The 24,373-nt window shown below is 56.1% G+C and overlaps 3 protein-coding genes across 12 annotated transcripts; 2 read left to right on the top strand and 1 right to left on the bottom strand.

Annotated features, from left to right (window-relative positions):
• The first annotated feature begins 51 nt into the window (after positions 1 to 51).
• USP21 (ubiquitin specific peptidase 21) lies at positions 52 to 6,641 on the top strand. 3 transcript variants are annotated; one of them, XM_026487419.4, is made up of 13 exons: positions 52 to 754; positions 1,564 to 1,923; positions 2,991 to 3,050; positions 3,221 to 3,341; positions 3,554 to 3,665; positions 3,857 to 4,012; positions 4,495 to 4,559; positions 4,811 to 4,914; positions 5,104 to 5,190; positions 5,475 to 5,553; positions 5,782 to 5,889; positions 5,991 to 6,105; positions 6,271 to 6,641. In XM_026487419.4, exons 2-13 carry the CDS (start codon positions 1,585 to 1,587, stop codon positions 6,359 to 6,361), a joined length of 1,437 nt encoding a protein of 478 aa, XP_026343204.1. In that variant the 5' UTR covers positions 52 to 754; positions 1,564 to 1,584; the 3' UTR covers positions 6,362 to 6,641. The 3 variants fall into 3 exon arrangements, with proteins under 3 accessions (XP_026343204.1, XP_026343203.1, XP_057171376.1); XM_026487418.4 differs by having other exon boundaries at positions 1,564 to 2,184; XM_057315393.1 differs by lacking the exon at positions 2,991 to 3,050 and having other exon boundaries at positions 1,564 to 2,184.
• Positions 6,642 to 7,408: 767 nt separating this feature from the next.
• Positions 7,409 to 11,092, top strand: PPOX (protoporphyrinogen oxidase). 7 transcript variants are annotated; one of them, XM_026487401.4, is made up of 13 exons: positions 7,409 to 7,584; positions 7,756 to 7,850; positions 7,941 to 8,128; positions 8,243 to 8,374; positions 8,518 to 8,650; positions 8,958 to 9,102; positions 9,213 to 9,403; positions 9,837 to 9,897; positions 10,076 to 10,194; positions 10,269 to 10,379; positions 10,480 to 10,629; positions 10,750 to 10,792; positions 10,875 to 11,092. In XM_026487401.4, the coding sequence occupies exons 2-13, from the start codon at positions 7,764 to 7,766 to the stop codon at positions 11,015 to 11,017; spliced, it is 1,503 nt and encodes a 500-aa protein (XP_026343186.2). In that variant the 5' UTR covers positions 7,409 to 7,584; positions 7,756 to 7,763; the 3' UTR covers positions 11,018 to 11,092. The 7 variants fall into 7 exon arrangements, with proteins under 7 accessions (XP_026343186.2, XP_026343185.2, XP_026343187.2 ...); XM_026487400.4 differs by having other exon boundaries at positions 7,409 to 7,661; XM_026487402.4 differs by having other exon boundaries at positions 7,410 to 7,661; positions 7,994 to 8,128; positions 8,259 to 8,374.
• Positions 11,093 to 11,205: 113 nt separating this feature from the next.
• Positions 11,206 to 17,079, bottom strand: B4GALT3 (beta-1,4-galactosyltransferase 3). 2 transcript variants are annotated; one of them, XM_026487409.4, is made up of 8 exons: positions 16,971 to 17,079; positions 16,014 to 16,088; positions 15,383 to 15,657; positions 14,612 to 14,847; positions 13,603 to 13,793; positions 13,351 to 13,473; positions 12,120 to 12,224; positions 11,206 to 11,989 (listed from the first exon to the last, which is right to left on the bottom strand). In XM_026487409.4, the coding sequence occupies exons 3-8, from the start codon at positions 15,642 to 15,644 to the stop codon at positions 11,716 to 11,718; spliced, it is 1,191 nt and encodes a 396-aa protein (XP_026343194.1). In that variant the 5' UTR covers positions 15,645 to 15,657; positions 16,014 to 16,088; positions 16,971 to 17,079; the 3' UTR covers positions 11,206 to 11,715. The 2 variants fall into 2 exon arrangements, with proteins under 2 accessions (XP_026343194.1, XP_026343195.1); XM_026487410.4 differs by having other exon boundaries at positions 16,014 to 16,159; positions 16,971 to 17,059.
• Between the last annotated feature and the right edge of the window lie 7,294 nt (positions 17,080 to 24,373).

Raw genomic sequence — 24,373 nt, 5'->3', positions numbered from 1 at the left:
GCTAAGACCCAAGGCACATGTACAACTACATTAGTTTGGGAGGGAGGGGAAAACGGAGGATGCTGTGGTCCGGAGCTGGGAAATGAAAGAATATCTTGGACTGTTCTCCCTCCTGCTGAGATCTGCTTGCAGAGATCTGCTCGTGTCCTTTAGCGGGGTGCCTACTGCTTTGGTCTGCAAGATAGTTGAGGAATGGTTTTGCAGGACCAGCATTCCCCACCCTCCAGGGATCTTCCCATCCATATGTGGAGTGCTGCATGCTTCTCCACTGGTCTGCGGGCTGGACCCAGTCATTGAAGCTTCCCACACTCGCACCCCCGCTCCCTGGGAAGGATCTGTGCTGCTAGCCTGGGGGCCATACTACGATTATCAGATCTACATCCCCATGGTTTGGAGCGATGGTTTTAAAACAATTCAGGGCAGATCTGGGAACTGGCGGTCCTAAAGTTGGCTGCGTTTCCATGGTGTCGGCGGCGGAGCCAAGGAGGCGGGCTCACGCAAGCGCCGAGGAAGCAGGTGGGTGGATTCCGAGTGTGGGTGCGCAGGCGCTGTGAGAGGCGGTGAAGCCGGTGGCCGGTGGCCGGGCGGGACCAACAAAGATGGCGGCGGCCCCTGCGGCGGGAGAGATCTGGGCGACAGCTGCGGCTAAAGCTGCAGCCCGGCCCTCGGGGGGGCTGCACGGGGGTAGTAGGGGGTGGCCCTGAGCTGGGGCTTGGCCCCGGCTGGCCTCCCCCGTCGCCTCTCCGGGGGACAGGTACGGGCCGGGGCGCTATGGCGGGGGGGGGGGGGGCGCGGGAAGACTGCTCCGGACCCGAGAGGACGCCCTCCACAAAGGCAGGGCGCGGGGGGCCCAGCAGGCCTGGGGGAACTGGGCTGGAGGGACAGCATCCATGGACATCAGGGAATACGCCGCCGGACCCCGTAGCCAATCAGCGGCCTCGGCCTTTCTGCCCTCGAGGGGGGCGGACCCGGCTGAAGCCCTGCTGTGGTGGGAGAGGTGCGGCGATTAGGGTCGGGGGAGTCGTTCGACCTCCCGCCCCGCCACTGCCCCTGAGCCCCGACACCTCGTTGGAGCTCTGGGGTGGGGGAGGGAGTGATTCGCAAGTCACCCATTTAGTCGGCTTCATTTGGAGCCCGGAGGGACAGGGGTTTGAGGGTGGAATGCTGTCTTTTGGGTTGTTTTTCTTACATCCACACCCTCATTTGTCCAGAGATTCTAAGTGACCCAGGGCACATCCCACTTGATTAGCCAGATATGGGGCCCTTGTCATGGGCGTTTAGATTATAAAGACAGCCGAGATAGAGACTCATTGGCTTTTCAGTAAAGCTGTGTTCTGCAGGAAGGGCGTGAGGAATTTAGAATCAAAGCGTAGGGCTGCTATCATTCATTCATTGACTCAATGGATACCAAGTATTTACTTTGTGTCAAACACTATGCTAGGTACTGGGGATATAATTATGATAGACATGGTTCCTGCCCTCAGTGTCTGTAGAAGCTAGTGTGGTAATGTAGGTTCCCACCTCCCTCCACGTTAAAATGCTGACCCTCTCTTCTCCTCCCAGGTCCAGCCTGTGGTGTCCACAATGCCCCAGGCCTCTGAGCACCGCCTGGGCCGGGCCCGAGAGCCACCTGTTAATGTCCAGCCCCGAGTGGGATCCAAGCTACCATTTGCCCCGAGGGCCCGAAGCAAGGAGCGCCGAAACCCAGCCCCTGGGCCGAACCCCATGTTAAGACCTCTGCCTCCCCGGCCAGGTCCCCCTGAGGAACGGCTGAAGAAACTGGAGCTGGGACGGGGACGGACCTCAGGCCCTCGTCCCAGAGGACCCCTTCGGGCAGATCATGGAGTTCCCCTGCCTGGCTCACCACCCCCAACTGTGGCTCTGCCTCTCCCTTCCAGGACCAACCTAGCTCGTTCCAAGTCTGTGAGCAGTGGGGACTTGCGTCCTATGGGGATTGCCTTGGGAGGGCATCGTGGCACTGGAGAGCTAGGGGCTGCACTGAGCCGCTTGGCCCTCCGGCCTGAGCCTCCCACTCTGAGACGTAGCGCCTCTCTCCGCCGCCTCGGGGGCTTTCCTGGTCCCCCCACCTTGCTCAGTATACGGACGGAGCCCCCTACTTCCCATGGCTCCTTCCACGTCATATCTGCCCGGCCCTCTGAGTCTTTCTACTCCGATGACAAAATGGTGAGGACTTGCCAGCACACGTGGCCTTCTATGCCCATGTTCCTCTATGCCCCCACCTTTCTTGCCATCACATGGCTTTCTTTTCCCTCTTTTCTCCGAGTTCCTTTCTCAGTCCCTCATTACAACAGCTTGGACTCTCCACTCCCTTACTTAAGTACCCTTGAGCTTCATAGACCTTTTTCGGGGTTTTCTGTGACTCCCCAGCATGGTGTGCCATTTCAGTCCCCAGGGAATTAACCCAACCATTTGGAATTCTTCTCCAGGTCCCCAGGTCCTTGCTCTCCCTTGCTTCACCTTCTCTCCTAGGATGCTGCCTAGGCCTAATTAATCTCTGGAGCTGAAGAGGGGCGGGCTCAGAGCATCTGAGTTAGTGTGGTTGTCCATTTCCCGAGCTGAGTGAGCTAGGCTGATTGCAGTTGGAGCCATCAGGAGAGGGTTCAGGAAGGGGCCACGGGGGCGGGAGGGGGCTTTGGGGGAAGCAAGGTGGGTGTGGGGAGCAGCTGGGCAGCCATGCCAGTGCTTGGGGAGCTGCCCCAGGAGCTGCAGCGCCGGCTGGCTGGGCAGAGGAGTAGATGGGGCACAGGTGGGACAGTCATGGCTGAGTCCGTGGTACACTCGGCTGTGGTGGGCTTACTGCTCATGGCCAGTGAGGTAGGGAGCCCCCAATACCCTATGAGGGAAAGAGGGTGGAGTTTGGGGGAGAGGTACGGGGAGGGGGTGGGAAAGCAGCGGGCAGCATGCTGTTGAAAGGTTAAAGTGCTGGGTGGGATATATGGGAACGTGCTCACTTGCCTCTGACCTTCCAGGCTCATCACACACTGCTTCTGGGCTCCGGTCATGTTGGGCTCCGAAATCTGGGGAACACGGTGAGGGCCACTCTCCTGTCCCTCGCCTCTAAAAGGAATGTGAAATGGTGCTGGGGGCGGGGCACTGACATGGGGAAGTTGGGGAGGGTGAGGAAGGAGAGCCCTGAAGCTCTTCTAGGCTTCCTGCCCCTGGTCTGCAGAAATAACGGCACGTCTCTCCTGCTCGCCAGTGCTTCCTGAACGCAGTGCTACAGTGTCTGAGCAGCACTCGGCCTCTTCGGGACTTCTGTCTGCGAAGGGACTTCCGGCAAGAGGTGCCCGGAGGGGGTCGAGCCCAAGAGCTCACTGAAGGTGCGCCAACCACTCCTGCTCCCCCCTTTCCAGTCCTCTCCCCAATCTCTGGGTCCATCTGCCAGTCATGGCAGCCCCAACCCTTTAATCTGGCAGTTGTCCCTGTTTTTGCTGGTGCCTGCTTCCCTAGAGGTTGCTTTCCGCCCTCTGCACCTCCTCGGGCTTGCCTCTTCCAGTCATTAACCTCTGTTTCCCCGCACCCACCCCAACAGCCTTTGCAGATGTGATTGGTGCCCTGTGGCACCCTGACTCCTGTGAAGCTGTGAATCCTACTCGATTCCGAGCTGTCTTCCAGAAATACGTTCCCTCCTTCTCTGGATACAGGTGGGAGAGCTAGAGGGTATGAGATTCTCTCTGGCCGTGTCTGGGGGTTGGGCCAAGCAGGGGCCCCGGCAGCATTGTTCGGAGCCTTCAGATGATCTTCATCCAGGAAGTGGGGACCGATGTCTGGGCAGGAGATATTGTCTTTGGACTGGAGGGGGGGTCAGTTGCCCACTGTCTGTTTCTGGCTGTAGCCAGCAGGATGCCCAAGAGTTCCTGAAGCTCCTCATGGAGCGCCTACACCTCGAAATCAACCGCCGGGGCCGCAGGGCTCCGCCGATCCTGGCCAGCAGTGCAGCTCCATGTCAGCCCCGCCGCGGAGGAGCTCTGCTGGAAGAGCCTGACTTGAGGTGAGGTCCCTCCCCGTCCCTTACCTTCCTGGTGGTTTCTCGGCGGTGCGCAACCTTCACAGAACCGAGCTCCTCGAGACTGACGATGTAGGGTCCAGGGAAACGCTCAGCCTAGAAAATGGTTTGAGAGCAGTGCAGGAGTAGGAGGAAGGAGGCCGAGGGGTGCGGATGGGGGCAGAGGATAGGGTAGGGAGGTCCCTGGGCTGAGGGAGCCGGGGTAGCTAATTTACAGCCAGGTTCCTAACGGGTTTAAAGCCCGGGGAAGTCAGCTGTTCTTCCCTTGTTCCTTTCTTTTCCTGTCACCTTGGATTTCTCCCAAAAGTCTTCTGAAGCGTTATTCCTTTGACACTTCTTTGAAATGTCGGGAAGGAGCTGGAGTATGGGTGGGGTGCAGAACTGTGTGGGTCATTTCCATGGTGCCGGGGGTGCCCAGTGATCCCTCTGTCTCATGGGTGCCCCCCACTCCCCTTGATCTGCGGTAGTGATGATGACCGAGCCAACCTAATGTGGAAGCGTTACCTGGAGCGAGAAGACAGCAAGATTGTGGGTACGGAGCGGGCAAAGCCACGCGGGACGATTCGTGTGGGGGGTTGCAGGCTTGGAGGAGGAATTGACACTGTGGAGGGGTGTGGGGACAAGACTAGACGATGGAAGTGTGGGCAGGGGTGAAGGGTTTGTTAGGAGTGCTGGGGTTGGGAAAGGAAGGCTCGGGCGGAGGGGTGGGAAGAGACGGGAACCCAAGGAAGCATCTCAGGCATCCCACAGTGACTGTTCTCTCGCCTCTTCGCTTCTATCTAGACCTGTTTGTGGGCCAGTTGAAAAGTTGTCTCAAGTGCCAGGCCTGTGGGTATCGCTCCACGACCTTCGAGGTTTTTTGTGACCTGTCCCTGCCCATCCCCAAGGTGGGATTCCAGAGGATTCCAGGGGTGGATGGGACATGGGTTCTGTGACCCATCCCTACTCACCCCCAGAGCGTGGGAGGGAACCCTGTGGGTCTCTGGAGTAGAACTGAAGCCTGGATTGGTTGAGAAGTGTTTGAGAAGGAAATTCAGCACATGCTGACCTTTCATTCCCATCCCCCCCCCCCCCAGAAAGGATTTGCCGGGGGCAAGGTGTCTCTGCGGGATTGTTTCAGCCTTTTCACGAAGGAAGAAGAGCTGGAGTCAGAGAATGCTCCGGTATGTGGGGTTTCACAAAGGATACAGTAAGGGTGGGAGACCTGGGTGGGGGGTGCTATGGGTAAAAGCGGTTGCATGATGCTCTAATATGGAGAATAATATTTGTATGCCTGGGCTTGTGTTGGAGTCTCAGATATGTCCTAGTAATCCTCGGGCCCACGGGAGTAGCTCAGAGCATACAGAAGTCACAGGGAGCATAGTGAATTTGTACGTGAGTCAGGGGGTCAGAAAAGCCAGTCAAGGTGAGGAGAGCATTAACATGACATTATTTGACATTTATTCAGGTGTGTGACCGATGTCGGCAGAAAACACGAAGTACCAAAAAGTTGACAGTACAGAGATTCCCCCGAATCCTCGTGCTCCGTATCCTAATCGTCAAATTCTTACTTCTCCCATCCGTTTTCCCGCGTGTGTTCCATGTGTGCAGAGGCTGGGCATTGGGGAATTGGGTTTTCCTAGGAAAAGCCTGCCACCCCACCTTTTCCTACCGTGCTTCCAGGGTGTATTCCCAGAGGGGAGTGGACAGCAGTCCAGACCTCAGCCCCCTTCAAAGGCCCTCTGCCCCCCAAATGCTCCTTAACTAGGGCTTAGATCTTAATCGGTTTTCCGCCTCCCGAGGCTCCATCAAGAAAAGTTCAGTAGGTGTAGATTTCCCGCTGCAGCGACTGAGCCTAGGGGACTTCGCCAGTGACAAAGCCGGTGAGTCTGGAAGGGAAGGTCCTGGAGCGCTCCTCTGAAAGGGAGGGAGCGTGGGAGTGGGCACAGCGGTGACGGTAGAATTCGGCGACTCTGACCCACAGGAAGCCCCGTCTATCAGCTGTACGCCCTTTGCAACCACTCGGGCAGCGTCCACTACGGCCACTACACAGCCCTGTGCCGGTGCCAGACTGGCTGGCATGTCTACAATGACTCTCGGTGAGAACGGCCTCCCACGCCATTCCTGCCCCATTCCTGCTGCAGCTCCGACACTTTCCCTCGTATGAGCAGAGTGCTGGTCCCAGATGCTGGGAGGTTGATCTTGTGGGAGGAGGGAATATACGGGAATGATCACAACCCCCGCCCCACCTCCCTTCTTTCTAGTGTCTCCCCTGTCAGTGAAAACCAGGTGGCATCCAGCGAGGGCTACGTGCTGTTCTACCAGCTGATGCAGGAGCCGCCCCGGTGCCTGTGACACCCCCTTTAAGCCCTGGCACCTGTGAAACCCGTTCAACACCCTTAAGCCCCAGGCTCCCCATTTACCTCAGAGACGTCTATTTTTGTGTCTTTTTAATCGGGGAGGGGGGAGGCGGTGGTTGTAGCTCCCATTATTTTTTTTATTAAAAAGTACCCTTCCACCTGGAGGCTCCCTTGTCTCCCAGCCCCATGTACAGAGCTCCCCAGGCCCCTGCCCGTGTACAGCCCCCTAGCCCCTCTACAATCTCACTTTTTGTGAATAAATTTATTAAGAAAAAGTGATGTCCTTATTTGTATTTGTGCTTAGGGGGTGGATACAGAGCTGGGCCGAACCGGGAGTCCTCCTGGGACCCAGTTCCCTCTCTGAACGGACGGGGCGCTCTCGGGGCCGGGTGGAGGTGGGGGTGCCGGACCCGGACACTCGGGTGCCGACGTTTGCCCAAGCAGCGAAGGTCTACGTTGGGGGTAAAAAGACGAGGCGAACCCGGGCCTCGCGAAGCTGCGGGGAAGCCGGTGCAAGCCCTGGGGCCCCGGATGCTGCTCGCAAGGGGGCTGCCCCTCGAGGGCGAGGCACCGAGGACCCCTGTTGACAAACACGGGGCACGTTGCCGGGCGGCCCCGGCTCCCGTAGGCCCAGGCTGTTGCTAACATCAAGGAGCTGTTTACGGCGCCGCCTCCCCACGGAGCAGGCCCAGTGTCCCTACCTGCTCTCCCTACACCCCGCGCTCGCGGGGCCTCCCCCAGGGCCGTCACCCTCCCCGGGCCTGGTAGGCCTGCGCCGGGGCCCGCTGACCGGGCTCCAGCCCCCGCCGCCGCAGCCCTGCGCGCGGGCGGGGCCGAACCGGGAGCCTTCCCCCGCCAGCGCCGAACCAGTTAAGCGCCGCTGGCCGCAGCAGCCGCACGCAGCGGCCGGCCTCCGCGGGGCGGGAGGGGCCGCCGCCAGATCTGTGCTTTCATTGGCTGACGTGATCCGGGGCCTCCCGGGGGCCACCAATCCGGAGGCGGGGAAGCCCGGGGCCGCGAGAGGGCGTGGACGCCGGGTCGGAGGGCCCGAAGGGGGAGGGCGGAGCGGGGGCTCTGAGCCGAGGGCCTGGGGGGCCCCGTGGCGTCCCGAGCCCTGCGCCGGCAGATAGCGAGGGCGGGGCGCTTATCCGCCTCCCCGTTGAGCGCCGGCCGGAGGGCCGGAGGCCTCTCCCTCCGGTTCCCTCGGCCCCCTCGTGGGTGAGTCCTGGTCCCTCGGCGGGGACCTCACTGGCCCGAACTCGTCCGCCGGCTCTGCCATAGTTTCCCCAGAAGCAGTGAGTGGCCGGGAGTGGAACGTGGAACCTGCGGGGGACTTCTGCAGAGCAGGGTGCCCCCCGCTCAGGCTGTCCGATCGCCCCTCTGCCCTAGGCATCCCAATGGGCCGGACCGTGGTCGTGCTGGGCGGTGGCATCAGCGGCTTGGCCGCCAGTTACCACCTGAGCCGGGCCCCCTGTCCCCCTAAGGTGAGTTCCCCATCGTGCCAGAGGGAGCCTCCTTTAATACTCTCCTCCCGTTTCCGGCTAAAGGGAGCGCGCCACCGTCTTTCCCTGCAGACCCTTTACCCTGCGGCAGTAGGCCGTGCAGCGTGTCTCCCTCCTGTCCCCAGGTGGTCCTGGTGGAGGGCAGCGAGCGTCTGGGAGGCTGGATCCGCTCGGTCCGAGGGCCAGGTGGTGCTATCTTTGAACTTGGACCTCGAGGAATTCGGCCGGCCGGAGCCCTGGGAGCCCGGACGCTGCTCCTGGTGAGAGGATTATGGAATGCCCAGGAGGGCTTGCGGAGGGGCCTTCGCTAGAGGACAGGCTTGGGAGGAAGTATTGGTGGGCCAGTCCTTTCCTTAGTTTCTCCTCTTCCTGAGGATGTATGGAGAGCAGGTTTCTGAGCTTGGCTTGGACTCAGAAGTGTTGCCTGTCCGGGGAGACCACCCAGCTGCCCAGAACAGGTTCCTGTATGTAGGTGGTGCCCTGCATGCGCTGCCCTCTGGCCTCAGGTAATGCTGTCACCTCCTTACGGTGCGGTCTTCTACCTTGCCCGCATCCTCTCACCCCTTCCATTTCCCCATCTCCCAGTCTGTCAGCCCTCCCGGCAAGAGGAGCCAGATGAACGGAAATGACTATGCCTTCCTCAGTGCAGGGGGCTCTTCCGCCCTTCACCTCCCTTCTCCAAACCTCTGTTTTGGGCTGGGCTGAAGGAGTTGACCGCGCCCAGGGGCAAAGACCCTGATGAGACTGTGCACAGTTTTGCCCAGCGCCGCCTTGGACCTGAGGTAAGACGGCCCAGAGGCCCCCAGATCCCTCTCCTCCTCACCAGCAGCAGGGCCCCCTACTCAAACTTTCCACTGAGGGGCGCTTCCGTATCATTTGGGAACATCCTCTCCCTCTGTTCACACCCAGTAGTCCCCAAAACTCAGTGTTGAGGGCAAATACCTCCACTTCCTTCCCATTCTTTTGTTATAGTGGGACTGCTCCCCACCCAAAAACCTACCCCACCTCCAATCCCTACCACACAGGGGCAGTGGAAAGAAGTCTGCGCTGCTTCTTCCTTGGCCTCTCAATCCCAGTCTCACCCTTAAGGTGGCGTCTCTAGCCATGGACAGTCTCTGCCGAGGAGTGTTTGCAGGCAACAGCCGGGAGCTCAGCATCAGGTCCTGCTTTCCCAGTCTCTTCCAAGCTGAGCAAACCCATCGTTCCGTTTTACTGGGGCTGCTGCTGGGGGCAGGTGAGTGGGGGGGTTGGTTCAAGGGGTGAAGATACTAAGGACCGCCGGAGTCAGGGATTGGAGGCCAAGAGTGCTGATTTAATGATCCCTCTTTGGCTCCTTGTCTGCAGGGCAGAGCCCACAGCCGGACTCAGCGCTCATTCGCCAGGCCCGAGCTGAGCGCTGGAGCCAGTGGTCACTGCGTGGAGGGCTGGAGACGTTGCCCCAGGCCCTTAACACACACCTGACTAGTAGGGGTGTCAGTGTTCTCCGAGGCCAGCCTGTCTGCGGACTCAGCCTCCAGGCAGAAGGGCGCTGGAAGGTAGGAGAGCCCCCTGGTGTGTAACAGGTGTGTTAGTTTCTATCTTTACCTAGATGGCCAGGGTTGGCAGGACTAGTAACTCATTGTTTTCCTGCTCTAGATGCTATTTAAACAGGGGCTACCCTAGGGTCTTAGGCCTTATTTGTAGACGTTCATCAGGACCTGTTTGATCCAACTCTGGATACAAGTGGTGCTTGTGAGTGGCTTAGGTAGGGGAAGGGACAGTCCAGCTCCGGTGCGCAGCTCAGAGTGGCCACACGGGCTTCTGTCCAGCCCACTGCCTGGAGTAATGGCGGGGGCGGGGTCCGTGCCGGCCGCAGAGTGGCTCTCTCACCCCGGGGCAGCTCTCAGTCTCTCCTGCCAGTTTGGTGCCTGGGAATCTGAGGCCAGTTCCCATTATCTCTGTGTCTCTCACCGGTTTTCATCCTGTCAGGTGTCTCTAGGGGACGGCAGTCTGGAGGCAGACCACGTGATTAGCGCCGTTCCGGCTTCAGGTAATGGGGTAGCCCCCTCGCCATCCCCAGCCAGAGTGAGGCGAAGTGTAGCTTCCTGGGCCAGTAGGACTGTGCTGTGCCCCTGAGCGGTCATCCCTGCGGGAGCCCGATGCCAGCGAGGGTTGGTGAGTCTCCCCTGAGTGCCTCCCGAAGCAGGCCTCTGGCTGCTCTCCCCCAGTGCTCAGCAGGCTGCTCCCCGCCCAGGCCGCCCCTCTGGCTCGTGCCCTGAGCACCATCGCTGCTGTGTCTGTGGCTGTGGTGAACCTCCAGTACCGAGGAGCGCGCCTGCCTGTGCAGGTGGGTGTGGCACAGACGCGGGAGCCGGGCCCCCCGGGCCCTTCCCTCCTGACCCCGCCTCTTCCTTCCTCCAGGGATTTGGACATTTGGTGCCATCCTCAGAAGACCCAGGCGTCCTGGGAATCGTGTATGACTCAGTTGCTTTTCCTGAGCAGGACGGGAGCCCCCCTGGCCTCCGAGTGACTGTGAGAAGCGGCAGCTTTGCTTAGTGGGGGGTTTCCAGAGGGCTCCTCTGTGCCCAGGGCAGGTAAGGCCAGGCTGGTCAGTGCCACATTCTCTCCCTAGGTGATGCTGGGAGGGTCCTGGTTACAGACGCTGGAAGCCAGGGGCACTGTCTTATCTCAGGAGCTGTTCCAACAGCAGGCACAACAAGCAGCTGCCGCCCAGTTAGGACTGAAGGGGCCACCAAGTCACTGCTTGGTCCACCTTCACAAGGTGAGTTGGGGAAACGCCGCTCAGCTCTCAGTGAGGGCAGGGACGGGTTTATCTGTTGCTGTCTACTCAGGCTTGGCCATCACCAACAGAATTTCCCCATATCCCCTCTTTTCTCCCCAGAACTGCATCCCCCAGTATACACTGGGCCACTGGCAAAAACTGGGTGAGTTGGGAAAGCGGCTGTGCTGAAGAGGGCAAGGAAACCAGACCCCCAGCTGTAACAGTCCCTTATCTTCTCCTTCCAGAGGCAGCGACCCAGTTCCTGGCTTCTCAGAGGCTGCCCTTGACTCTGGCCGGAGCCTCCTACAAGGGGGTTGCTGTCAATGACTGTATAGAGAGTGGACGCCAGGCAGCAGCCCGGGTCCTGGGCGCAGAGCCTAACAGCTGATCCCCAACTTCCACCTCCTCCTGGCCCTGCTGATGGCACCTCTTTACCCACGAAAATAAAAGTTGCTGGAGCTTGGCTGGGTCTGGTTGTTTGGTCACCTCCAGGCATACGGTGGCGGGGTGGGGGTGCGGGTGGAGGAGCAGGTCGCGAAGGTAGGCACGAGGCGCCCAGGATGCAGCAAGCAGGAGCAGAGGCAAGACAAAGTCCTTTATTAGAAAATATATCAAAATCCCAGCCCCCTGAGCCAGGTCCAGAAGAGGAAGCTACTCCAGCACTGGCAGAAAGTACCCAGGGAGGGGGTTCCTTCACCAAACATACTTCCTCGGAACCATAAATAGAATAAATATTCACAGAGGTCCCAGGACAAGCCAGATCACTCTTCTCTCCATGGAAGAGGAAGGGACTTGGGGTCCAGCCCTGCTCTTACCCCAGGGGCCAGGGACTCTCAGGAGTCATCACATAAAATCATGACATCAAGGATTCACAGTCATAAGCCCTGGCAGGTGACCCTAGAAAGAGGGGCCCCCAGGTCTGAAGGAGCCCAGCTCCAGTCCAGCAGTGAGGAGAGGCCCTTGCCTCCAGCGCAGGCCTGGAGTTCAGTCCCCCCACATTCCTCTAGGAGCAGTGAGGAGCTGAGGGTGGGGAGCGTACAGCCCCTCTGATTCAGTTTCATGATTGAGGTGGGCAGGAAGGAGAAGTCAGTGCGAACCATGGGGGGCTGTGTGGTTGGCAGTAGGCAGAGGGCCAGGCCTGGCTGGGGGCCGGCGCTGCAGCATCTCTTGACGGAAGGCCTGGGAGGAACCAGGAGGGTAACGGGGACCAGAGGGAGTCCGGGGACCCCGAGGGTCAGTTCCAATGTCTGCTGTGATGTTGGTATAGAGAGGGCCCAGCTCTCGAGCCAGCAACCGGTACGTCAGTGAGTTCATCCCATCTTGCGTCCAGGAATTCTGGGTACGGACCAGGAGGTCAAATCTGAAGGTCAGAGGTTAGAGAACTAAGGCCCAGAAAGAAACAACCAGGAACCTAGGGAGCGTTAGGAGTTTCCTGGCTGGGATGCAGAACCCTGAGGAGCCCGCAGCGATTCCCAGGTAGTCCTCCCTACCTGTGGGGGTTTTCCTCATTGCCCTTATCTCCTCGATGCTTCACCATCTTGTAGTGCCCCACCGACGTGGGGGGGCGAGAGATCTTCATCCCAGCCAGCCGCACCCTGCGGGGAAAGTGAGGGCACCTTGGAGGACCCCGAGTGGAAGAAAGCCGCTGACGGGTGAACAGGAAGAGCTACGGCCAGCAAGGAAGCGACAACATGTTTCTGTACACAACTAGTACGAGTTAGGCAAAAAACACGCCCCGTACTGAGGACAGAAAGTCAAACAGAGAGAAGGAAATGGCGGGAGAGAATGTAAAGGCCAGACGCAGCCAAGTCCGGGCGCCCTGGGGCCTCTTGACAACTGGCAGGTAGGTCTGTACCTCCCATCTTTGTTTTCTAAGTGGCTCCCAGGAACTGCTCTGGCATTTGTTCAAAAGGACAGGACAAGCCTGGGAGCTGCAGACCCAAGCTCAGCAATTCCTCCCTAGAACAGTGGCTGAGCTGCCTCGACTCCCTCACCCTGCACCCCCGCCCCCCGCCTCTGTGTTAGGAAAAGTATGGAGCCAAATCATCAGGACCCTGCCACTGACACCCAGAAGCAAGAACCGGAGATGGCCTGGGAAAGTGCTGAAAGAACACATACGTTTAGACATTGCTCGGTCCTTTACACACATACAGAGGACAAGAATTCAGAGAGGTCATCCCGGAGGACACGAGGGGGAAGGGAGGCAACGGGTCCAGCACAGCAAGCCCAAATTTTCACACACCAGATAGGAAATTAGGTCAGCTGAGGCTGAAGGTCAAAATGTTTCACATGCTAAAAATGAGCTGGCATCATGCCAATGGCACAGACTTAAAACCAGAAAGTGATTCTGGGCGATACGGAGCAGAGCCCCTCCTCCCCAGCCCCATAGGACATGGTCTGGATGCAACGTTAGCAGAAGGCAGGACTGAAGTGTTTCTAGGCCCCTTTCCAGCTCCGGAATCCCATGATACTACAGCCTATTGATCTTCTCCTCTCTCCCAGAAACAGAACTCACCAGATCTAGGAGACTGAAGGGTGACAGAATGGGGAACAGCACGAAAAGCCTGACCTGGGCAGACGGGAAAAACTAAGGGAGAGGAATGGGCATAGTGCAGGACCAGGGAACTAGGACTGGTGGTAAAGGGCTAGAGCCAGGGGTGGTCTCAGAGAACGGGGATCCAGGCCGAGGTGGGGGTGGGGAGTGGTGGCAGGAAGTCTGACCTGGTAGCAATGTCGTCATCCTCACCACCCCAGCCCCAGTATTCATTGGGGAAGCCATTCATCTTCAGGTACTGGTCAGGAGTGAGCGCCGAGACTCCTCCAAAGTACTGGGGGTACGGGAGGCTAGGGAGAGAAAGATCCTTGGGTTCCACGAGTCTTTTGGGGAGACGTCCTTACCCCACAATCCCCTTGGCTCTCCTTCCAATGGATGGTGGGTACCCCTACTTCCCAGCACCCTCTCATGCCCTCTACCTGTATCCAAACTTGTTCATGGCAACAGCAACATGCCGGGGTCCCCGGGGGTCACACACATACAAATTGTGGTCGTTCTCAGGCAGGAGGTCCACGTCGTGCAAGAATAGGCAGTCCCACTCCTCATCACGCAGGGCCTCCCGCACCCCAACATTTAGCAGCTTGGCCCTGTTAAATGTTCCATTTCCAGCCTGGAAGGTAATGGAGAGGAACCAGACCACATCTGTAGGTAGCAGCATGGAGAAAAGGGGGCAGAAGTATCAAAGTGAAAGGAGGGGAATCGAAGGGGAAGTGGGGCAAGGAGAACGCAGAGAAAGCCAAACTCTCAGTTGTCATCCGACAAATCGCTCCTGAGCGTCACTGTGAGCCTGATTACTGGCACGCTGCCGTTCGGCACCGAATCGGACAACCAACAGCCATGGAAAACAGGTGTCTACCAGTGTTCACTCTCTGCCTCATGTTAGGGGGTTAAGAATCTTGTCCAAGCTATGAGAAACAAACTGAGGGCCTCAGAGGGGAGGGGGGTGGGGGAATGGGATAGGCCGGTGATGGGTAGTAAGGAGGGCACGTATTGCATGGTGCACTGGGTGTTATACACAACTAATGAATCATCGAGCCTTACATCGGAAACCGGGGATGTACTGTATGGTGACTAACATAATATAATAAAAAATCATTAAAAAAAAAAAAAAAAAAAAGAATCTTGTCCAAGGTCACATATGGGACAAACTGCAGGACTGATTTTAGTCGAAGTCTGTCCACTTCCAAATCCGTACCATTCCAAATTCAGCCAGGGAAAAGTCATGGAGAGTACAGGACAGTGGGGATACCCTGAACAGAGTAAGGAGGGTTAGGGGCTAACGAGCCGGCAGAGCAGGGCCAGGTGCTTCCCCACATTCAACAGTCCGACCCTCTTAAAATTGTTCCAGGGACCCACTGTCGGAGAGCGGGGTGCCACTGCCGCGAGGTTTCCTTACCAGAAAGTCAAGTGCGGTAGGGCTGGGAGTACCTGGTGGATGACGTAGATGCCGTAAGCCAGCTGCTGGCGCTGCAGGAAGGGGTGCAGGTGGTACAGCAGCAGGCGCAGGTGGTGCTCCCGGGCCCGGTGGGGCACAATGATGGCTGTTCGGGAGCGGGCCTCACACCCCGCGGGCCGGTACCGGCCCCCCGGTTCCACCCGGGGATTCCTCTCCACAATCTCTGCCAGTGACGGCACTGGGCTAAAGGACACGGACACGGGACCCACTGTTGGGAAGGAATGGCAAGGTCAGGAATTAGAGCGGCAATGAAAAAAGAAGGACCTCCAGGGCCCTGGAAGGACCGCTGGCCCCGGCAGTCTGATTCTGGGGCTCTGCTCCCCCAAGGGCTTACTCAGAAATCTTATGCACCTTGAGTTTCCCATCACTGGGACAGCTTTGTAAAGTCTGCAAAGTGCAGGCTCTTTTCTTAGCCTACCTTATTTTGGGGTTCCCTAACTCCTGCCTCGCTAGGTTAGAAGACGGAGAACACCGAAGGACTCCCAACTAACTAAACCGGGGCTCATCTACAAAGGAAGCAATCCCCGGGCCGAGGCAAGAAGAGCGCATGAATGGCCGGGCGATGAAAAGTTGTGGCTCAACCCAGGAGTCCGATCTAAATTCCAAATCCAGAGTCCGCTTATCTCAACCTCAGCTCACCTTCGGTTACATTAACCCCAGGTTCTAAGTCCCACGCCTGCCCCCCCCAGCCCTGTCCCCACACCCTGGCGGCCTTCCCTTTACTTCCTCCTTTCTGCACTCACCTAAAAGAGGAGATCGTTCTGGACAGTAGGGCAGACCTTGAGGAGCTGGAGGGGCCCCTGGGGCAACAGGGGCCCCAGGTAGGTGACTGAGGTTACTGTAGACATCATGGGGATGAGAATAGTCAAATGTCGGCCCCTGCTCTCGGCCAAATAGGGCACTGAGGCTTCGGAAGCCCCCCAGTGACAGGTACATCATGACAGCCAGCTGGGAGCCCACAAGCAGGGCCAGTGTGCAGGGCCGCTCCAGCAGCCTCCGCAACATCCTGGGCTCAGGTCTGAGGAGGAAGAGAGGAGAGTTCTGGGGGCAGGCAGGCGAAGAGCAAGCCAGCAGAGAGATCATCAGTTAAGAACCAAGGTGGTGCCAAGAGTAAAGAGGAAAACAGGCAAAGAGCAAAGTCACAGAAGGGAGCACACAGGTGTACAGTCATGCGTGGAAAAGAAACAGAACGTAACCACCAGCAGCCCTACCACCTGCCATTTCCAGCCTAAGTTTCACTCTCCACCTCCTCCCCAAACCACTCAGGCCAACTACCCTCAGTCCCCACCCCCAAGGATGCTTACATCATTCAGGTCCTTCTCAAAGGAGTCTCTGGAGAGCCTCCCTCCCAATTTCAGAGGGGGGTGGACTCACCTAGGTTCAAGCTGTCTTCTTCGGGATCATGGGGACTTCAGGGGGTCCCGGGGGGGCAGAGATGTGAGGCATTATCTGAAATTGGAAATGTCACAGAGGACAGAGAAAGGCTCCATCCAGCACCCCAACAGCGATCCTGGGACCAGCTGGAACAGAAGTGGTCAAGGATAACCACCCACCCAGCTGGGCAGAGATCAAGATCAGGATGAAACTGGTTTCCCAGCAGGGGAAGTAAGGGAAAGTGGCTGGAAAGAAAAGGGGAGGACCCAGAGATGCTAGGTCCCCGGCCTCTCCCCCAGCCACCCTGGAGTGTCAGGTTTACGTGTACTTGACCATACCCCACCCCGACAGGACCAACCTGTTTGGGGAGTGGGGACGGGGCTGCTAATGGAGACATTATTTTCGCCAAGGGGTGAGGTAGTCATGACAGGATTGTGGAGTGGCCTCAGGAGAACCCAGGGCGGAGTAGGAAACAGGTTCCTTTCCGTTCTTCACGTGCCTGGGAGTTAGCTCCGCAGGTGCAGGCAGTGTGACCACCTGGGAGCCGCAAGCAAACAGCCCCGGAGCGTGGCGGGGAGCAGGATGGGGGTGGCGTCCTCTACCTTTTCTACCCTATCCCAGTCCTAGTGGGGATAGGGAGGAGCGTTACCGCTAAAAGTGAGACAGGGAGTGGGAGGGCTGGGCAGAGCCCGTCGGGGGTACCTGGGCTGGCTCACCTAAGAGGCGTGGTCAGCGCTCTGCTGAGGGTCACAGCCCAGTTCTTTCGGAGCACCCCAACCTTCCACCCCAACCTCCTCTTGCATTTGCAATGTGAGCCCACCGGCCTCTGTCCATATTTCCACCCGGGACCCTCTCCCTGCTCAAGCTGGTCTCCAGCCTTTACCCGAAACTTCTCGTCCTCCCAGTCGCCCGAATCTTTCTCCCGGCCTCTCACTCCATCATCTCCAGCCCACATACCTGCTCTTCGGCTTCCCGTCGTCACCGCCACCCCGACAGCCTGGCAGGCATCGTCACCGCCATCTTGGAAGCGGGCGCCGCTGGGCGGGGCCTCGCGTCACGGGGCGGGGCCTCGCGTCACGGGGCGGGGCCTGGGTGGAGCCGCCTGGGCAGGCGGGGCGCGGGAGGGACCGAGGCCCGAGCTCCGCCCGGAGGGGCTGCACCGCTTGGGGAGCTGGCGGGGGGGCTCTCCCTTCTGGTTCCACGCCTGACGGGGTGGCGTTTCCCACCCCGCAGACTGGGAGGACAGCAGCTCAAATCAGGACTCTTGCAGGGCCGAGCCTGGCCGAGAGGCCCGCGCGACAGTTTCTGGCGCGTCCCAGGACCTGTCACCGCGGGCCAGCCCCTTCCCGGAGTGTCCGCGGTGCCCCCGCAACTTACTGCCACTTAGTATCAGAATTGTTTCTTGCTCAGGGCACATCGTTGCGACAGCTCTGGCGCATTTTTGTATCTCCATGGTGTCCCGCAGGCCTTGAATAGAAACGGTTAGTTAATAGAACAAGGAAACATTGAGTGAGGAGGGAAGGGCGGCGTCTGTTTTAAGGTAAAACTGTGTTTTCCCAGATATTAGAGAAAAATGGACGCTCCATCAGTACGCAATATGTGGATCTTGCGGCTTCCACTACCCTCTTAGCGTGTTGTTCCTTAGAACAGATGTTCACCGCCAGCAATCTCAGAATCACTCAGCGTGACTCCAAAGGGAGGGATAGAAACACTAGAGTGCGGTCAGTACGACTGCCCAGAACCTGCAACTCATTCACACGTAGAGACTCGGGAAAGTCTTCCCAGAAGTGGTGCTTCTATAGCACATCCTTATGAGATTATGGGATTGTTTCCGAGGGAGCTGTTTCACCACTCCGCGTAGGTAACGGGGCCACATGCAAATTCTGTGCGGAGGGAGGTTCAGTGAACCCCCTACTCCCTACATCGTACCAAAAAACCCAGTTTTTGCCTCCATGTTCGTATTCATTTCTGTCTTCCTGATCCGTAAATGTGTGTTCTTTACATTTCTTTTAAACTAGGTATCACACTGTATTGAATGGACAAAGGTTCCTATGATCTGTTCTGCATAACCCACCGCCAAGCCCACACGTTGGCTGCAGGCAGGCTAAAGAATGCGGTTTGCGTGACACAAGTCACCCAAGGAGCCTGGTTAATTGACATTAGCTGGCCTCCAGGTCAGAACTGGCCCTTCTGGTCTGGACGCCAAGAGCTATAAAATCTGCTTACACCCCCTCCATCTCCAGGCTAGGCTGCCCCCCCCCACCGCAGGGGAATCTGGAGGGGAGGCAAACACACCTAGCCCAGGCTCCTTGACTATGTAAAGACATGATAACAGAGGAATGCAGCTTGCTCCAAACTGCAGGTAGGCAGACACATGTTGAACTTCAGACCCCAGTCTTTGCCCTACCAAGACGGCCCTTAGGGGGATGGTCAGTTGGAAGTCTCAGCTGCAGGAGCTCTCCATCTGCACTCCAGCCTGGCTGTCTCCACGGGGCTCCCCCCACTGATGAGGTTGTAGGTACCCCGATTCAATGTAAGTCTGTCTTATTCTCCTTTACTGCTTACGATTGCCCAAATCTATGCACAGATTTGCCTTTTCTTCGGTTTCTATTAGATTGTTATAATACCAATAAAGTGTTTTTTTCCCCTTCGAAACTGAAAGTACAGCTGCTGTGAATCTTTTCTTTAGAGCACACATCTGTAACACATGTTCATTTTTATTTGGGTATTGACAAAAACTCTGTCCTTGGCCAGACTTTAGACACGCTCCGCTGAGCCTTCTTTTCGAATAAGCCTCATCCTTGGACCACTAGCCACTTTCAGCAAGAATCCTGCTAAGTCAGGTTCACCAGAATCTCCTCATCCCTGATGTAATTTTCCACCCACTGACCCTCTCATTTCTCTCATTGGCTATAAATATCCCCTTGTCCTGATTGTATTCAGAGTCAAGTCCCACCTCTCTCCAGTTGGGGTAGTCTTCACACGGGTCGCAATAGTCCTAAAAAAAAAGGTCTTCCTTATCTCTTGAACAAGTGTCAGAATAGTTGTCTCTTCAGCAGCGGGAGAGTCGTAATTTCACCTTTTTCTGAACATTGTATTTAATATTTTTAAAGATTTTATTTATTTCCTTGAGACAAAGAGAGCATGAGCAGGGGGTATGGGCAGAGGGAGAGGGAGAAGCAGATTCCTTGCTGAGCAAGGAGACCAACGCGGGGCTCAATCCCAGGACTCTGGGATCATGACCTGAGCCGAAGGCAGACACTTACACAACTGAGCCACCCAGGCGCCCCAGAACATTGTATTTTAATAGATGGCTAGTGTTCTGGACACGGGAAGCCATAGGTGCAAAAGTCTGAAAATGAGGAGAAAGGAGGGAGTTTGGGAAATTCAAAATGGATCAGTAAGCCTAGCCAATCGGGTGAAGGGCATGGTGAGCCAGGAGACGGGAGAGGTGAACAGGTGCCAGGTAGTAAAAGACTCCATAAACTACATAAAAAGAGTGGGCTTTATCCTGGGGGAAAAGGAAGGCAGAAAAGTGCTCGAAACGGAGAGTGCTACTGTCAGAACTCTAGGAAGTTCACTCTGGTGGAAACACGGAGCATTCCCTGGAGTGGTCAAGACTGGACGCAGGGACACCATTTCAGAGGTCGCTGCAGAAATCCAGGAGTGAGATGAGGCTCAGGCAAAACAAGGCAATATCAGTGAGGGGGCGCCTGGGGGGCTCAGTGGGCTAAGCGTCTGCCTTTGGCTCAGGTCATGATCCCGGGGTCCTGGGATCGAGCCTCGTATTGGGCTCCCTGCTCAGCAGGGAGTCTGCTTCTCCCTCTCCCTCTGCTTGAGCTCTCTCTCTCTGTCTGTCAAATAAATGAATAAAATCTTTAAAAAAATAAGGCAATGTCAGTGGGACTAGAGGGAAGAGATTGTCTTTGAGGACTTTACAAGGCCAACAGGGCTCGGTGATTGAATGAATGTGCCTACTCGAGTCAGAGGAGTCCCTGATTCCTAATGCGGGCCCCTGGGTGGATAGCGGCTCCTTTCGGTAAGAAACAAAACTTAGAAAAGACACATTTGGGTGAAACAGTAGAGATGACAAGTTAAACTTTGGACTTAATGAGTTCAAGATGCCTGTGGAGGCTCAAAATGAGACAAAACTGGGTTTTGGTATAATCGGCTCTGAACCTCCCTGGCTATGTGATGTTGGATAATACACTTTCTGGGTTTCATCTGTAAAATGGGCCCCCTCTTAAGGGGGTTTGTCCCATAGAACTATGGGACAGTGTCGGCAGAAGTTAGTCAGTATATCTGAATTTCGAGCACAAAGTAGGAACCAAGTTAAAGCTGTTATTTTAAGGAGCTCACTGGGTAGTAGAAAAGACCAACATAAGAAAATGGAGGGGCGCCTGGGTGGCTCAGTCGGTTGAGAGTCTGACTCTGAATTTTGGCTCAGATCATGATCTCAGGGTAGTGGGATCCAGCCCCCCGAGCTCCACGCGTCCAGCTCTGCGCTCAGTGGGGAGACTGCTTGAGATTCTCTTCCTCTCCCTCTGCCCCTCTCTCCACTCTCTCTCTAAAAAAAATAAATACATCTTTAAAAAAAAGAGAAGAAAATGGAAATGTGGTTCCCCCAGAGGAACTCTGTTCCTCCATGGTGTTCAGTTCTTATAAAACTGGCCTTCATCTTCTTTTTTTTCCCTCCAGATTTTATTTATTTATTTATTTATTTGTTTGTTTGTTTATTTATTTATTGAAAGGGGTTTTTTTGGGGGGGGTGCAGAGGGAGAGGGAGAGAGAGAATCTGAAGCAGTAGCATGGAGCCTGACTCCACGACCCTGAGATCATGGTCTGAGCCAAAATCAAGAGTCAGATGTTGAACTGACTGAGCCACCCAGGTGCCCCGACCTTCATCTTCTATCCCAGCTCTCCATCCGCACGTGCTACAATTCCCCTGCTTTCATTTGTAAGCTTCCTGTTTTCAAGAACTCACACCTCCACTCCATTTCACCCTGGCTACTCTCTGGACTTAGTCATCGCCTAGAACTGCTGCATCTCCGAAAACTTAAATTTTAATATGTTGGTGTTTACCCCAATATCCTGTCTTTCTATGTTCTGAAAAAATCCTGGGGCTCCTGATGGCCCAGTCACGACACACAATGCAATAGAAGAAACCCAGTCTAGTACTCAAAACTGATTTAGAATAATTTAAATCTCTATTTAGTTTCTCTAGGAAACATTGGAGGCGGGGGTGGGGGGAGGAGGAGAGCATGAAGCAGGAGTACATTTAATGCACAGCCCGATGTCTCTGAAATCCTCTCTCCCATTCAACACCGTCCATTGAGATGGTAGCTTCTCCCCCAAACTCTCCCTTCCAATCCTACTGGCTCCTTACACTATTATCCTCAGCTTCAAGTCTGTTCACTTCACATCTCTTTGGTTTTGCGTAACAGAGGAGAACCCTGGAGCTGACTTAGCAAGCAGAAATTCTTTCTTGCTTCATCACCATCCTACTGTCCTTGGGGCCCTACAGCCTTACAGCCTACTTCTAGAAGGGGAGGCAGACACCTCCTCTGTGACCCCGTATTCTGTGCTAGGGGCCCTTCATCTATCATGGCATCTGTCACATTGGTCTGGCATTTTGGTCTCAGCCACCAGACTGTGAACTCTGAGGACAGGGACCACATCTTCCCTTTTATCATCCCCTGAACGTGACTGAGACCTTTTAGCACAAACTGGACAAAACTGCCCATTTTAGATCCAACCTAGACAGTTGCTGGGTAGAATTATTTTCTCATGCCAATGCAGGAGTGGGAAGGGGGGCTGGCAAGGGAAGAGATTCAAGGGGACGAGAATCAGCATGTACTGACACTTACTAGAAGCCAGACACAGGGCCAAGCATTTACGCTATTATATTATTTTTTTAAAAATATTTTATTTATTCATTTGACAGAGACAGCCAGTGAGAGAGGGAACACAAGCAGGGGGAGTGGGAGAGGAAGAAGCAGGCTTCCAGCGGAGGAGCCTAATGTGGGGCTCGATCCCAGAACGCTGGGATCACGCCCTGAGCCGAAGGCAGACACTTAACGACTGAGCCACCCAGGTGCCCCCTATGCTATTATATTCTTAAGCTCTGACAACCCGTACGCAAGGCAGGCAGTAGTAATACCCATTTTACAGATAAAGAAACCAAGGCTCACAGAGATCAAGTAATTTAAGATCACATCATTACAGGTAAGTAGCAAAGCTTGGATTGAGTCTGACTCCAGAAATCCTTTCCTGATGCTGTGAGGCATGATTGGATTCCAGTGTATAACCCAATGGCTTTATTTATTGGACAAGCAAATATGATAAAGTCAATTCTCCTTGGGAAACTGGGTCAATTAATACATTTTTCTCTGATCCATTTTCAGACCAAAATTCTCCTATTTTCAGCTTCTTAATGCTTGTTACCTTATCAAGAGAGCGTGCTGGGGACCTTCGTGAAGTTGGACAGGTGTATGACTAAGTGTGTCCCTGTTTGTGTACCTGTGTGTTACTGGTCTGTAAGGCCTGTTGTTAGTCTCCCAAAGACCATGAGGGATGCCTTAAGTGTACTTCCTCCCCACGCTTTCCTTCCTAAGGCTACTTAGCTACTCTGGGCCTGTCCCTCTGTAAGGTTCTTTCTGGGGACATTGTTCAGTATTGTTGCTCCCAACCTCCCAGGCCCCCCCACGCTGTGCCCCTCAGCCTTTCTCTGAGCATTTGTAGAACTGGTGGTTTCCCTCAGCCGTCAGCTGGTCAGGTCTTGCTGCCGATGATGTTGGCTTCCCTTCTAGCAACAGTCAATGGGGAAAGTATTCAATTGGTTCAGAAGCATTCTCTTAGCCAATAAAATATTAACACCGAATTCCACTTTCCTCCCCCACAAGCCCTGACCAATGAGGTGCTGGCATTTGTCACTTATTGTTAGTCTCACCGGTGTTTCAGAAGACACGATACTGTCGTACTACGCGGAGATTAAAGAAGTGGGGCTAGGGATGCAGAAATGCACGTGAGTAGCTCTTCCCCAAACCTGACTTTCCCACCCCCACCGCAAAAATAGAGGTCGGACAAATGCCCAGATTTCCTCTGCTCTAACCACAGGGGCAGAGAATCTGAGGGGCAGAAAGAGCTTAAAGAAATCAGCTCGGCTCGCAGTTATTGTTCAAGCTCTCCCTCCCCAAACACACAGGCGCAACACTTACCATCCCATAAAACGGTTGTCCAAACTGCTTGAACTTCCCTGGGGACAGGGCACTCGCTGCCCGGCACTCCCTGACTGGTCTTTCTTGAGCTCATCATTCTTCCCTCTTTTCCCCCCGCTAAGACCAGATTCTTGAGCTGTCTCGGTGCCTGCTTCCTTCCTGTTATTCCTGTTTCTCCTCCTGATTACACACCCACACCCCAGCACAGGCCCGTGAAGTCAATGAGTAGGCAGACTGGGGAGACAGAGCTCCTGGTGGCTCTTGCAGGGAGGTATGCATTCCCCCCATTCCCAGCAAGAACTTGTTGGACCCCTGAGTTCAGGAGATTAGGCAGAGTCTACATCCCAGGTATGGGAAGGGGAGTATGGGGGAGAGCATTCCAGAAAGGGGTCGGGCCTCGCCTGGGATGGAGGGCTGTGATGCCCATCCCTTCTCTTCGGGTAGCCAGCTCTCTCCGTCCTCCTCTCCCACAGTATGCCTCCACACACCCACCCAGGCACAGTCCTGGCCACTAAAACTTCTTTATGCCAGTCAGAACCCTCTGTGAGTGAAGACCTTCCGGTTCAAAGAATACATATGAAAGTGATTTACGAGGCGTGAATTAACCACTAGCCGGATGGGAAGGGGGGAAAGCCATCAGGATGACTTGTTCCTCAGCCCAGCCTGAGACTCACCCTCCTTAACCCTCGTGGCCATTAAGTCTGGGCTCGGGCTCGGGCTCCCCACGGTGGATCTGGCCCTCACCATGCCGTTCTTTGTATCATCCCATTGTTTCTCTTTGTGGGGGTGCAGCGGGCACCCTCCCCGACGCAGCGGGCACCCTCCCCGACACAGCGGGCTCCTTCAGTCGCGCATTGTTTGTGTCTGTACCTTGCATGTACTTGGCACAGAGCTCCGCTTATTGGCACCATGAGCTCATAGTACTAAGATCTGTAAACACGCTCTCGGTGGCCCAGCTTTGCTGACTGGATGAAGCAGTTGATCGCTCTGACCTCGGCTCAGACTCCTGGTTGCACCTCCTCCAGGCTGGCCGGTAGGAGGACAGGAGGGAAAGCCAGGCGCCAAGCGGTGGGGGGCCGCACATGGGGGAGAGAAGAGACCAGCTCTGTTCCTGTCCCTGCGGCCGAGGGAGGGGGTGCCGAG

The sequence above is a fragment of the Ursus arctos genome, unplaced genomic scaffold (genome assembly GCF_023065955.2).
Source record: "Ursus arctos isolate Adak ecotype North America unplaced genomic scaffold, UrsArc2.0 scaffold_2, whole genome shotgun sequence".
Taxonomy (NCBI): domain Eukaryota; kingdom Metazoa; phylum Chordata; class Mammalia; order Carnivora; family Ursidae; genus Ursus; species Ursus arctos.
The sequence above is the reverse complement of the archived record's forward strand: the minus strand, read 5'-3'. Positions and strand labels throughout refer to the sequence as shown.

Excerpts from the sequence above, each read along its gene's own strand:
- B4GALT3 (XM_026487409.4), bottom strand. The coding sequence starts at position 15,644 with ATGTTGCGGAGGCTGCTGGAGCGGCCCTGCACACTGGCCCTGCTTGTG. Across the intron at positions 14,848-15,382 it reads AGAACGATCTCCTCTTTTAG|TGGGTCCCGTGTCCGTGTCC; the intron begins GTGAGTGCAGAA and ends CCTTCCCAACAG. Across the intron at positions 12,225-13,350 it reads GATGACGACATTGCTACCAG|GGTGCGGCTGGCTGGGATGA; the intron begins GTCAGACTTCCT and ends CTTTCCCCGCAG.
- USP21 (XM_026487418.4), top strand. The coding sequence starts at position 1,585 with ATGCCCCAGGCCTCTGAGCACCGCCTGGGCCGGGCCCGAGAGCCACCT. Across the intron at positions 3,666-3,856 it reads CCCTCCTTCTCTGGATACAG|CCAGCAGGATGCCCAAGAGT; the intron begins GTGGGAGAGCTA and ends TTCTGGCTGTAG. Across the intron at positions 5,191-5,474 it reads TGGAGTCAGAGAATGCTCCG|GTGTGTGACCGATGTCGGCA; the intron begins GTATGTGGGGTT and ends ACATTTATTCAG.
- PPOX (XM_026487401.4), top strand. The coding sequence starts at position 7,764 with ATGGGCCGGACCGTGGTCGTGCTGGGCGGTGGCATCAGCGGCTTGGCC. Across the intron at positions 9,898-10,075 it reads TAGCGCCGTTCCGGCTTCAG|TGCTCAGCAGGCTGCTCCCC; the intron begins GTAATGGGGTAG and ends GCTCTCCCCCAG. Across the intron at positions 10,380-10,479 it reads CCCCTGGCCTCCGAGTGACT|GTGATGCTGGGAGGGTCCTG; the intron begins GTGAGAAGCGGC and ends TTCTCTCCCTAG.